We start from the raw sequence: 14,040 nt of genomic DNA, 5'->3' as shown, positions 1-14,040 counted from the left end.
AGATAGGGGCCGGGGTCCCAAGGGGCAGTTAGGGGCAGGGGTCCCGGGAGGGGGCAATCAGGGGACAAGGACCAGCAATGCTTAGATAGGGGGTAGGGTCCTGAGGGGCAGTTAGGGGCAGGGGTCCCGGGAGGGGGTGATCAGGGGACAGGGAGCAAGGGGGGTGTTGGATGGGTTGGGCTTTCTGTGGGGGGCAGTCGGAGGGAGTGCATGGTTGCAGGGTGGGGCTACCCTCCCCGTGGAGCGTCCTGTTTTTTGAATGTTAAAATATGGTCTCCCTACCATTCACAGCACTCACAGCATGCTGCCGCATGAAGTCCCCCTCCTTCCTTTCCAGTTGGTAGTGGCCAAGGGAATGCTGGGAAATGTAGTTCTTTCTCTGCTCCAGGGCTGGCTCTATAGGCAGGGAGCTAACCAAGAAACTACAGCTCCCAGAGCCCCCTGTTGGTTCTCAGCTCACATGCCACCCCTGCAAATGGGCTGCCCCAAGCAGGTGCTTGCTTTGCTGGTGCCTAGAGCCGCCCCTGCCTGGGAATTTCCAGTAAAAACAAAGTTCAGGTAACCCCACTGCTCCCAATGAAAGGAGTCTCCACACTCTGAGCTCCCTGGGAGCATAGTATCGGGACTCCTTGACCGCTTTAGGATTGAAAGTTAATTGTGTCTGGTACTGATGCCAGACCATCAGGGGCTACCTCAGCACTCAGCACTTCAGCACTGGCTATTATGGTACCAATACCATTGGTACTGGTCTCTTTGGTGCTGCTCACTTCAGCATGAGTGGGTGAAACTGGACTCATCAGCACTGTGAACCCCTATGCTGTCTGTTCCCACCCCAAGGTTTACGGGACCACTTCTCTCAGTACCAAGCAAGTATGTAGTACTGAGGGATTTTCAGGTTTCGGATGAGTTGTGATCTCCGCTGCACTTCACAGATCTAAACATTGCCACTATGATAGCAATGCCCTCTACTTCATCAGCACTGAGCTCCTGGCTTAGCATTGTTATCTCTCAACTTACTATGATGCAACCTACCACCCCAGCTTTGGCAGCTCCTCACTGCCCTTCAGATCTGCAATGCTTTTTTTTATCTTCAGATTCCCAACATGGAGGGAATCCCCTATATATTCTCCATGGGACCCCCTTTTTTGAACCTTATGAATACGAGGAAGTGTCAAGGGCTTCAGACACTTTGAGATCTCAGAGGGTATAGGTGAAGGAATATACCCTAGCATCCTTCTTCCTGGCCCCTAGACCCTTTTGCTTGTAATGTTCCAACATAGTCCTATCTTCATCACTCAAGATGTCTCACTTCTGCATGACTTCTGTGAGTAAGAACCTCCTCCCTTACACCATCCCAGAAAAACTACAGAGTCTAGTTTTCAGTCCATGAATCTGATCTCCCTGAGGAACTATTTGAGGAGGAGCAGCCTCAGGCTTAATATCAGATGACGCCAGCTACTATCATCCCATCTATATCTTCTCACCCAGATGAGTACAAGAGCTTTCAAGGTCTGCTGAGTCATGTAGCCAATTTCCTTAAGATACTAGTGGAGGACCTACAAGAGATCCCACATAAGCTCTTGAATATTTTCCTGGCCTCCATGCCTTAGAGCTAACTCATAGCCCCAGCTGTGCCAATTAATCCGTATTTAAAGCACCACTAAACTCAGGTGAGAGGGTTTTGCATATGGACAAGAGTAGGGGTAGAGGTAACACTTGAATAAGAACCTAAATTAACTTAGCAGTGTAAATGTAACCTAAGTGACAATTTTTTCCGTGGTGTACTTATTCAGAACAGATTGTAACGGTTCCGTTCAGAACTATGTGACTAGTTAGTTCTGGAATTCCAGAGACAATATGAAAACTAGGGATAATACTTGTTCAGCGAAGAAGTGATAATGAGAGGATCTTGCTTTAATCATCTTATAGTAAAATTATGCCTGAGTCTTTTCAGAGAAGTAAGAGCTGTTTTAAAGTGTTTCAGTTTAGAGGAGGATGCATTTTTCTTTCCAACCTAACTTTTCTTTGCCTCAGACCTTTGCTGTATGCTTTTTAAATTACTGTTTAATTTTATTTCTCTTCACATGAAACTTTTAGATTAAAGTTTAACATCCCATGCATTTCAGATCTTATATGATTGTATTATATACAAAAACTTAAAGTATTGTTATGTTTAATTAATTATTTCATAAATAAATTGGAATGCTCCAGTCAGCTTCAAAAGAAAAATTAATGATTTAAATCTCTGTCATATAGAAATGTCATATGCAGATGTTGATCCTGAGTGTAGCTTAATATTTTTATCATCTAAAATTAGTTGTTCATGTATCTGTTTTAAATGTTTAAATTCTGGCTGTCTCATAGATCCAAATATCAATGTGATAGAGAAGGTTGATTTGTTGGCTCGTTCAAAATAGGAGTTTTATTTACAGTTGGCTCTCTATTCTTTTATTCACCAAAAATTCAGCCATCCCATTCTAGTAATGTTAGTTTTTTCTTAATAAAAAGCTTAGACAACCAAGTAACAAAGAGCAGCCTGGGAGCAGGAGACCTCAGTCATACAATCTTTCCTCCTTTCATGGATTACTGGTCTGGATGGAACATGATTTCTTTTTTGGCTATAGAAACAACATTCTTCTTTAGAGAGTTACAGAACCCCACGTGTGTAGTAATTGTCCAGTTTATCAGAAACAGAGATTTGGGGCCCCATGTTTAAGAAGAAGCCAACCTATAATAAGCACAAAAAATATATAACAACTGTCCTCCTGGAGTAACATCTCTTGCTTGTAAACTTAGTTTCAGCAAAATCAAGATGTACATTTAACTGGCCTATGTATCCTCTTGTGATATCCTTCCTTAAATTAGGGTCTGATCAGGTGAAATTCAGTGTGCAGGTAGACTGCTGCACCTTCTTGGAGCTCTGTTGACTTTGTAGTGGGGAATCTATGTGGTTGCTACACTAAACCCATGGATCTTATATTGTAACAGGGCCATAAGTGTGTTTGTGCAATGGGACCTTAATTTTGCTTGAGGCCTTAAAGTATTGCTGCAATATTTATAAATAAACACTGATAAATTTGGTTACCTTGTGGGGGGTTTTCTATGGGGCCACCTTTTTGTTTTTGCATTAAAATCAGGGGTTTTCTCAGAAATAATGTGTCTGGCACAAACAACTTTGCATCTGCATTTTTTTTTCTGTAGTGTGATCTTGACCAATAAAATACTGTCTCCTGATGGAAAAACAAGCTATCAAACATAATAAAAATGTAAACTATATACTATCTTCATTTTTTTTTCACATAACTGTACATTAAAACTGTTACCTAAAAATATTGATTCATTTATATTATTCCTTTACAGTCCCAGTGGGTCTTTATTATCCTGCTTGGAGCAGGTTAAGACATACCTGCTGACTGATGGAACCTGCAAATGTGGCTTGGAATGTCCTCTCATTCTTCCCAAGGTAAAAAGTAGCTTTAAATGTGTATGCTACAGTGCCTCTCAAATAAATTATTATGTCATTATTTCTGCCATGCCATAATTTCATTCCTATTTAAGTGTTACGCTTATGAGGACATACCATGCAGTTTAGATCCAAAATACAGGATATTTTTGGTTTTGTACAGAAGTTGGTTGGTTGGAGGAAAGAAGTCAGGGCAGTGGGAGTATAAAACCTAATATGAATACAAATATTTTTCATGATTTTATTTTTATTTAAATTTTCCATTTGTTTAAACATTTGCTTGTAGTGTTGGAAACGTAATGCAATAGGATTGTACTAGTGCATGAGAACCAGAAAATGAAATTGACTAATCAAGAACACCGCCAGCTTTTTTGGCGCCCTAGGCAGCGGAAGGTCCCGCCCCCGAAATACTGCCGATGACCGGGGCAGCCGAAGATCTGGCCGCCACGGTCACCGCCTCCCAAATGTTAGTGCCCTAGGCGACTGCCTAGGTCGCCTAATGGGTTGTGCCTGCCCTGTGACTAATATAGTAGTTTCAGTGAAAGCTGATGACACTCAGCACCTTCTGTAGAATTCTCAACACCTTTGGGTTCTGGCCAATAATTTGTTTTCTGCTTATAAAATATACATTATTAATATACGTTGAGTGCCACCACTCTTATATAGCTCTTCTTTATATTTACACGCAATAAAGAACTATGTAAGAGTAGCTTTTCTGTAATATCCAAAGATTAGGTCAAGTATTGGTAAAATCTTGAAATTCATAATACTGATATTAGTGTACAATCGTAAACTATTGTCCTTAATCCCAACCACCTATGGGATCTCATTTTTTTTTAAACTGGATATATAGTGCACTAATGCTGCTTTCTTTAAAATTCTGTTAAAATAAAATAAAGGGCAGGTTGCATACCTTTATTTGCATTCTATATTTATCAAAATTATCATTGGTTTAACAGTAATCAATGCTGCAATGCAGTTGGGACATAGATTCTTTCTTCTTCCCCATCAGCACTCACCGAAACATACACCTCAAAAGAGAAATGTGGTAAATTATTTCCCTCTATCCTCCCTTACCACGTAGCCTCATTACTACTGCAGGTAGCCTTAGGCATCCACTCGTTTTTTACTCATACCAAAACTATGGTGCTCTTTCATATACCCTCTCTAACCCAGCCCTCTCTTGATCTGTGGCTGGCTAGTTGAACTGCTTTAGGAATTCATTTTCTCGATCAGTCTCCTCTAGTTGGGTGGACAGAGAAAGGAGAAGATGTGAGTGATGGGTGGAAGTGAGAGAGGACCAACCCTCCATGGTGGAAGCAGGAAAAACAAGAAGGTATATACCACCCATCGCTGTCTGGATTCAGCAGACTCTTTCTGCAGCTGGAGTGCAGGATCGCCAGCTGCATCCAATAAAGGAGATTTTAGGACAGTCTAGGGATGAGACAAGAGATCCTCCAAAACATGCTAAAAGGCTGATGTACCATGAAATGTAAGACATGTGAGGGGGATTATTTAAGGAATTAAGGCACATTTAGTTTTAACCTGATTGCATTTCCAGTTCAGGTATATTTTTGGAGTTTGCTACCTTTTGTTATGAATGTATCTAATATTAGGATTATTTTTTTCAGGTATTTAATTTTGATCCTGGAGCTGCTGTGAAACAGAGAACTGCTGAAGATGTTAAAGCAGATGAAGATGTCACTAAGCTATGCATCCATAAACGGAAAATTATTGCTGTGGCTACACTTCATAAAAGCATGGAAGCTCCACATCCTTCACTGGTTCTTACTAGTCCTGGGGGTGGAACAAGTAAGTAATATTATTCAAGAAAAAAAAGATTAATTTGACTACATGATTTTTAAAAATTAGAAATTACTTCTCTAAAACAGTAAATAACTAATTTCAACCCCCTATGCTGATGAAACCTCAGGGATGAGAATTTTAAAGTAGAAAAGTAACAAAAAATCCAAATTTAAGATACATACAGAGATGTTAACAGACACAACTGTACATGGTACATATGTACTTTAGTATTTTTGGAGTACCATTTATGATTTTAAAGGTCTGCCTTAATACATATGTGCAATGTAACTAATGCTATTAGGAGCCTTAACTCTGGCATTTTGTGATTGCTATGCATTTCTATTTTCAGCTTTATCATTGCATGAATGTACTGTAGCTTTCTTCATGTAGTTTTTGTATTATATTTCTATAAAAGGAAAGAAGAAAGAAAATAATATGCTTATCCCCAGCCAATTAATCCCAGCTGCCCAGTTTTCCCTACTTTCCTTCCTGACTACACTGTTATCCATCTCCCAGTTGAAGAAACCCTTCCAATACACAGCTCTTCCCAAAACTAAGCGCCCCAGCAAATATAAGAAGATTGCTTCTTTAGATAGGCACACTTCCATATATTTTAATGTGTGTCTATAGGCCACATTCCATGATATGTACTTGCATAGATTTGGTTTTGTTATTTAATCACAGAATCAAATGTTGCATGCATTTGAATGAGCCATCTGACTGCTGTTGAAACATACACATTTATGTATATTTTGTGGAGGCTGGGTTAGTTTCTGCAGCTGGTAAGGGGCAGTGGAAGACAGTTTGTCATAGTGGTGTAGGGGGAGAGACTGGCAACCAGGGTGAAGGCTGGCCTGTCACTGCAGTTTGTGTGCTGGCCTTGTGGCTGGTCGGGTTCCCAGGCATCAGGTTTTCATCTGGAACACCCTCTTGAAAAGGGATCCTGGAAGCTCCAGTCAGCACAGCTGACCAGGCCACTTAGCTCCAATTGGCTGCAGTGGGGCGGGCAGGTTTCATTCCCAACTCTATGTGGCTCCCAAGAAACGGCCAGCATATCCCTCCAGCTCTTAGGCAGAGGGGTGGACAGAGCTCCCTCCCACACTCTGAACCCCTTGACCCTAGCCTGGAGACTCCTTCTGTACCCCAAAATCCTCATCCCAACCCCATCCCACAGCCCTCACCCTGCCACACATACACCCCAACCCTCTGCCCCATTCTAGAGCTCCCTCCCACACTCCGAACTCCTCACCCCCACCCCTCAGCCTACACTCCATGCCCCTTGACCCCACCTCCAGCCTGGAGCATCCTCCTGCACCCCAGTCCCCTGCCCCAGCCTGGTGAAAGTGAGCAAGGGTCGGGGAGAGCAAGCAATGGAGAGAGGGGGGATGGAGTAAGCAGGGGCGAGGCCTCGGGGCAGGGGTGGGACAACGGTGTTCAGTTTTCTGCAATTAGAAAGTTGGCAACCTTAGTCACTGGGGAGATGGGAATTTACTGCTTGTCAATGGGGGGGATTTATATGCACCTTTGCATACATTTGAATGTGCAGTCTCTCTTAACTAAATTAAATTTTGCATGTTCTGAGACTGCATGCCAAGAATGCAGTGGTGCTCTGTAAGGTGAAATGAATGCAGTCTGAGGTGCAAATACCTAAAGTAAGCCAACTTGGCAGAAAAGCGTCCATACTTGTTTCTGCTGTTTGATGCCATCCCTAAGGCAAAAAGAGGAAATAGAGGATTTAGAAAAAATAGATATTGGTAGGTAGAAAAGGAAAACTATCTTTATCTATGTGTGAGAACTAGTACTGAGGCTGGCATTTAATTTATTATCCACTTACAGTATATCTGTAATGCAAACGGACACAGTTTGTATATATGTATACATGGGTACACACTCTAAGGCCCCTCACCCTGAAAAAAAAAGAGAGAGAGAAAGTCTCCTTCCAACTCCCTACCTAGAACTCAAATCCTGACATACTGACCCTGTAGAGCAGGGATCGGCAACCTTTGCTGTAGAGCCTTAATAAATAAATACTACGACAACAACAACAATAACATCATATCTGCAATTCAGAGGCAAAATAAATAACTTTATATTCACTTAATTGAAAGAATTTTGTTTAAACTTTTCAAAATTAAATATCTTTTTCATGGTAATATATCCATTCATTCTAAATAATTTGATCTGCTTTTTTTCTTTTTGTGTTTTTGATATTCTAATGTCGTCATATACTCAAAGTATTGTTTAGTCCTACCATTGTGTACTTTCAGCATATTATTTTTTAAAATATAATATTGATAAACATGATTACCTAGAATTAAAATATAAATAATTAAAAACCCATGTGGTTTCTCAATTACAATTAGAAACAGAAAAGCCGACTTCAAATTTTAATGAAAGAAGATGATACGTTTGAACTTATTGTTTTAATTTTACATTTAATAATCAGTGTAGAAGCTCTTTAAGAGCCAAATCATATGGTCCAAATAAAGGCCGTGGAAAGCCCTGGGTTGTTCCGCTACATAGATATGTCTGCATTGCAGCTGGAAGTTTGCCTCCTGGCCTGGGCAAACATACTCACCTTTGCCCTGCTTGAACTAGCATGCTTAAAACAGCAGTGTGGATGTTGCGGCAGGGGTGCAGCTTAGCCTAGCCACCTGAGTTCAGACCTTCAGGGTTGGCAGGCTTGGACTAAGGCAGCAAGCCCAAGCCGTCATTTGTGCCAGAACATCTACATTGCTATTTTAATTGAACTAGCTTAACCAGTGCTACTGTGAACCTGCCTACCTGGGGAAGGCACGCTTCCAGCTGCTATGTGGACATACCCCATGAGCAGTAAGTGTGAAAAGGGGCTTTCAGGAGATTGGCCATACTCCCTGACAGAGTGTGATGCAGTGCTTCCATGGGTTATTGCAGCTTGGAGAGCAGCCAGATGCGGGACTGGGAAGATTCTATATCCAGCCTAGAGACTTTCCAGCACAATGCCCACTTTATTCAAGCTGCATATTGGGGAGAGAATTTAGCCCTGATTGCCTATGATGGTTATTTTCATGCTTTCTTGTTTTATTTAAGGGGGAACTGGAAGCAACCCTTACGATTAGCTGCCTAGTGCTTTTCATTATAAAATTTTCTTGGGATTTTTTTATTTTTACTTTTTTGAGATGCTTGAACATCTCTGTTTGCAACAGGCCTTTGAAATTTCAATCAGGTTTAACTGACTTACAGACTATTTAAAAATCACCATTTCCCTTCAGTTATTTGCCTTCCACAGGAAAACTTTGGTATAATGGCAAAATAATAACTGCACACAAACATTCTAAAGAGTTCAGCCCAAGTCATTGCTGAAGCAGCAACAGCAACACAACCATACACTGTACTGAGAATGCCTAGGAGCTGCAAGAGCAGCTATTGTGGCAGAGCTCGACTGGGAGCCACCACCTCCAGTACACTTCCAGAGCTGGCACGTGACTCCATCCCATATTTTTCCCTCATCAGCTATGACCTACCCTTACTTTTAGGGGGACACAGAGAGAGATGCAGGTCTCACCCTGTAAGCCCCTCAGGCCCAGTACATGGCCTCCAGCAGCCCATCCTCTACTCCCATATGGAACAGGAGTCCCTCCTTTCCTGCGGAGTGGGGTGTGTGAGAGAGAGAGCAGAACAGGGCACAGCATATGCCCATGGCACCCAGCTCATGATGCCAGATGCCCATTTTTCCTTTGGAATAACCACCTTCTGCTGCTGCTGCCAGCTAACCTACCTGTAGTTAGAATCATAGAATATCAGGGTTGGAAGGGACTTCAGGAGGTCATCTAGTCCAACCCCTCCTCAAAGCAGGGCCAATCCCCAGACTGATTTTTGCCCCAAATCCCTAAATGGCCCCTTCAAGGATTGAACTCACAACCCTGATTTTAGCAAGTTAATGCTCTAACCACTGAGCTAACCCTCCCCCCAAAGGATAGTTAGTCTGGTAGCTGAAGTGGTAGCAGCCTGTGCTGAGGTGCTGAAAGTTTGGGAGTCAAACCCTGATGATGATTACAGCTATGTGTCTGTCACAGAGGTTACAGAAGTCACAGATTCCATGACTTTTTGTGACCTCCATGACTTCTACAGCGGCCAGCAGCAGCAGTCTGGTTGTGTGGGAGGGAGCAGGGAGTTGGGGTGCCGGGTGGTGCTTACCTGGGGGAGGGGGGCTACCTGGCTCCCACTGGCATGTCCCTGCAGCTCCTAGGAAGAGTGACCAGGAGGTCCATGCACTGCCTGCGCCCACAGGTGCTGCCCCTGAAGCTCACATTGTCTGCCGTTCCCAGCCAATGGGAGCTGTGGAGCCAGTGCTTGTGGCGGGAGCAGCGTGTGGAGCCCCCCTAGCTACTCCTCCCCCTACAAGCATCAAGGACATGCTGGTCAGAGACAGGTAGGGCGGCTGCCAGCCTGAAAAGCCCTCCCTCCTACTCCCGGCGCCAGCAAGGGTCCCGGGATGCCATTTTAGTTAGGGGTATATAGTAAACGTCAAGGACAAGTCACGGGCTGTGAATTTTTGTTTACTGCCCATGACCTGTCCATGACTTTTACTAAAAATACCTGTGACTAAAACATAGCCTTAATGATGATGTGTGATGGGGGAGGGTTATTACAGTTGCACAAAACATTGTTTATACCTATCTTCTAGGGGGATAATTATGAAATGATGTAGTTTTTTCTATGCAAAAGAAAGTTATTTAAATAGTAAAGTCAAACACTTGAAAGTTAGGAAATGACTCATGTCCGATTGCCCATGCAACCTCAGTTTTGCTTCTTTTGTCTTTTGTACTATTTGCTTCTTTTGTACTATTTTTGAACAGGCAACCGTAAATCTGGGATTTCCTAACTTTTGAATATTTGCTTTGGAATCTAAATAACTTTTTCTTTGTTTTTTTATGTAATAGCTATAGCTGTATATGAATGTGTAAAACTTAATTTTTTAAACAGGTTTCTAAATAGTAATTACTGTTTCTTTAATATCAGGTGCAACTCCAGTAGTACCTTCTCGGGCAGCAACTCCAAGATCAATGAGGAATAAATCACATGAAGGAATTACAAATTCTGTGATCCCAGAATGTAAAACGCCTTTCAAGTTAATGATAGGGGCATCTAATGCCATGGGTAGGCTTTATGTACAAGAAGTGACTGGAAGCCAGCAACAAGATCTCCATTCTATCTATCCTAGGCAGAGATTGGGCAGTAATGATCATGGACAGAAGTCTCCATATCGTGGCAGTCATGGTGGAATGCCTAGTCCAGCTTCATCAGGATCACAGATATATGGAGATGGCTCAATCTCTCCTAGGACTGATCCACTTGGAAGCCCTGATGTTTTCACAAGGAACAATTCCAATTTTCATGGAGCACCCAACTCTAGTCCTGTTCACATGAACAGGACTCCTTTATCTCCACCTTCAGTAATGCTACATGGTTCTCCAGTTCAGTCATCCTGTGCAATGGCTGGAAGGACTAATATACCTCTTTCCCCAACCTTGACCACAAAAAGCCCAGTAATGAAAAAACCCATGTGTAATTTTTCAGCTAGTATGGAACTGCCACGAGCAATGTTTCACCATAAACCACCCCAAGGCCCACCTCCACCTCCTCCACCTTCTTGTGCTCTTCAGAAAAAGCCATTAACATCAGAGAAGGATCCACTTGGCATTCTTGACCCTATTCCTAGCAAGCCAGTTCATCAGAATCCTGTTATCATTAACCCAACTACTTTCCATTCTAATGTCCATTCTCAGGTACCTGTAATGAATGTAAGCATGCCTCCTGCTGTTGTCCCTTTGCCAAGCAATCTCCCTTTGCCAACTGTAAAACCTGGTCACATGAACCATGGAAGTCATGTACAAAGAGTTCAGCATTCAGCTTCAACCTCCCTCTCTCCTTCACCAGTGACATCCCCAGTTCATATGATGGCATCTGGGATTGGAAGGATTGAGGCATCTCCCCAAAGATCACGTTCATCTTCCACATCATCAGATCATGGAAATTTCATGCTGCCTCCAGTAGGACCACAGTCATCTTGTAGTGGTATTAAAGTTCCTCCCAGGTCACCAAGATCAACAATAGGGTCTCCAAGACCATCTATGCCATCAAGCCCTTCCACCAAGCCTGATGGACTTCATCAGTACAAGGACATCCCTAACCCAATAATTGCTGGAATGAGTAATGTACTAAATCCTCCAAGCAATGCAGTTTTTCCTACTGCATCTGCTGGAGGTGGTCCCCTGAAGAGTCAGCCTGGTTTGCTGGGAATGCCTTTAAATCAGATCTTGAATCAGCACAATGCTGCCTCTTTTCCAGCAAGTAGTTTACTCTCAGCAGCAGCCAAAGCACAGCTAGCAAATCAAAATAAACTTGCTGGTAACAACAATAGCAGCAGTAGCAATTCTGGAGCTGTTGCCAGTGGTGGCAACAATGAAGGACATAGCACTTTAAACACCATGTTTCCTCCTGCTGCCAACATGCTTCTACCAACAAGTGAAGGGCAAAGTGGTCGAGCAGCACTACGAGATAAACTGATGGCTCAGCAAAAAGACCCTTTGAGGAAAAGGAAACAACCAACTACCACAGTATTGAGTTTACTTAGACAGTCTCATTTGGATAATTCTGGAGTTCCTAAACCTGGTTCTGATTTGATAAGAAAGCAAAATCAAAGTTCATTTCCCATCAGTTCTATGTCTCAGTTACTTCAGTCCATGAGTTGTCAAAGCTCTCATATGAGCAGCAATAGTACCACTGGTTGTGGGAGCTCAAATACTGTTTTGCCTTGTTCTGCTAACCAGATGCATTTTACAGACACCAATATGAACTCTGGCACTCTTCAGAATTCATTGACACAGAGCTTGCCTTTAAGAGGGGAAGGTATGCACTGCCAGAATGCAAACACTAACTTTGTCCATGGTACTAGCCCAGGCCCAAACAACCACCTTTCAGGCTTAATAAATCAGATGCAGGCTAGTGGGAACTGTGGGGTGCTCAATCAGTCAGGAATGGCTTTAGGAAATTCATTACATCTGAACCCACCTCAGTCAAGAATCCACGCATCCTCCACTCCACTGATACCAAACAGCATTGTTAGCAGCTGTAATCAAACAAGTCCTCAAGCAGGTAGGTTTCCTTTTAAAAGAGTACCCAAGTGTCTGACAGTTTTGAACTCTGTTATGAATTGTTTCTAAATGTATATTTTCATTTAATCATGTAGGCATAAAAAGTATGCCTATCTCAGACTGATTACCAAAAAAAAACCCGCAATCAGACTAAGACAAAAACAGCAGTAGAATAAAATCAGCTTTTCTTTACACCAAAGCGTCATGTTCACAAAACCTGGAGTGCCCCCCTCCCCATTAACTCCTACAAAACTCTAATCCTCCCAATAGATTAAATCTATATACCTGTCCAGACTGATAAAAACCTCAGCTGTCCCCAGACATTGCTCAAATAGATCAGTTTTGTAGCGTATCCAAAAGGTCAACAGATTTAGGCTATTTAAGACCAAGGGGAGTGAATTTCTAAGTTATGTGGTTGTGGTAGTATGGCACAGGAGACAGAGTTCTCAAGTGATCAGGTCTCAATATGATTAGAATTTTATATGTCCTAAGCAACACCTTTCAACTCTATCCAGAAATCCACAAGCAGCCAGGGCAGTCTCTGGAGCGCTGCTCATGGTCATGGCAAGATACACTTAATAAGCAGACCACTGCCTTCTACACCAGCTTCAGTTGCTGGGTTGATTTAAGAGGAAGCCCCATGTAGAACACATTTCAGTAGTCTAATCAACGAAAACTTGGATAAAGGTAGCAAGGTCCATATCCAAAAGTGGAGGTTGTATCCTCCTGACCAGACGCAGATGGGAAAAAATACCATCGTGGATGGATAACATGATCCCAAAATTGAAACTAAGGTTAACTGACAAGCGGCAGGCAAACACCCTCAGTAACAGAAACCAGCATAATCATTTTCACATTCTGTGGCTGCTTCTCCCAACCTACCAACACCATCTGAGTCTTCTTTGGATTGAACCTCTGCCAATTCATTCAAATCCATGCCCAGTCACTACCCAACACTACAAAAGAAGCTCAGCCGCATCTTCTGTGTTGGATAAAATGGAGATAGAGAGCCGAATATCAGCAAACTGAAAACACTTCCATCCCTCCCTTTCACTAACACTCCCTGTATATCTTGAGCACTGATGGCATTAAGTCCTTTGTCTAATGATTGACCAATTCCAATCCTTCATAACATGTTTTGCTAGGGGATGATAATTATCTTTTGATTTTGAGGTAAGTCCATTTCCTCTAAGTTATTTAGCAGACAGGCCTTGGAATTATACAGACCTGAACTTTCTAAGCATGTTCTATAACAAATAAGCTGGTACTAAAAGTTAGCAGTCCATCTGCACTTCTGTTATTTTTAGGATCACCCACTACCATACCATGCCACTATAGTTTTTTGTCAATCACAACAGGATGATAGCTATTGTATAAGTAGTCAGGAAATGTCAGACATATACAGTCTATACCAATGTACAAGAGAGATTTAACCAAAAAAGTCTGCTGCGGATTTTGGATACTCTGCTTTATTTGAGTTTAGTTGGGGGAGGGGGGATTACATATTTTAGTTGCTATTTCTCTGTGAACAGTTATTCCATACTTGGTTTTATATGCCAGTTTGAGTGACAAGGTAGTCCTAATGTTTACTAATCAGAAACTAGTTACTGTGGTAAACAGTTGGAAGAATCAACA

General features: G+C 42.3%; 1 protein-coding gene across 5 annotated transcripts in view; it reads left to right on the top strand.

Moving 5' to 3' along the window:
* Nucleotides 1–14,040, top strand: part of MBD5 (methyl-CpG binding domain protein 5) — a 265,451-nt gene that overhangs the window by 185,664 nt on the left and 65,747 nt on the right. For all 5 annotated transcript variants that reach the window (XM_075070237.1, XM_075070238.1, XM_075070239.1 and 2 more), the window contains 3 exons: nucleotides 3,361–3,463; nucleotides 5,095–5,275; nucleotides 10,271–12,406. In XM_075070237.1, coding sequence (XP_074926338.1) covers nucleotides 3,361–3,463; nucleotides 5,095–5,275; nucleotides 10,271–12,406 — 2,420 coding nt within the window. The remainder of the gene's footprint in view (nucleotides 1–3,360; nucleotides 3,464–5,094; nucleotides 5,276–10,270; nucleotides 12,407–14,040) is intronic.

The sequence above is a fragment of the Chelonoidis abingdonii genome, chromosome 10 (genome assembly GCF_003597395.2).
Source record: "Chelonoidis abingdonii isolate Lonesome George chromosome 10, CheloAbing_2.0, whole genome shotgun sequence".
In the NCBI taxonomy this organism is placed as follows: Eukaryota; Metazoa; Chordata; order Testudines; family Testudinidae; genus Chelonoidis; species Chelonoidis abingdonii.
Note: the sequence above shows the minus strand (reverse complement) of the source record. Positions and strands in the feature narration are given on the sequence as shown.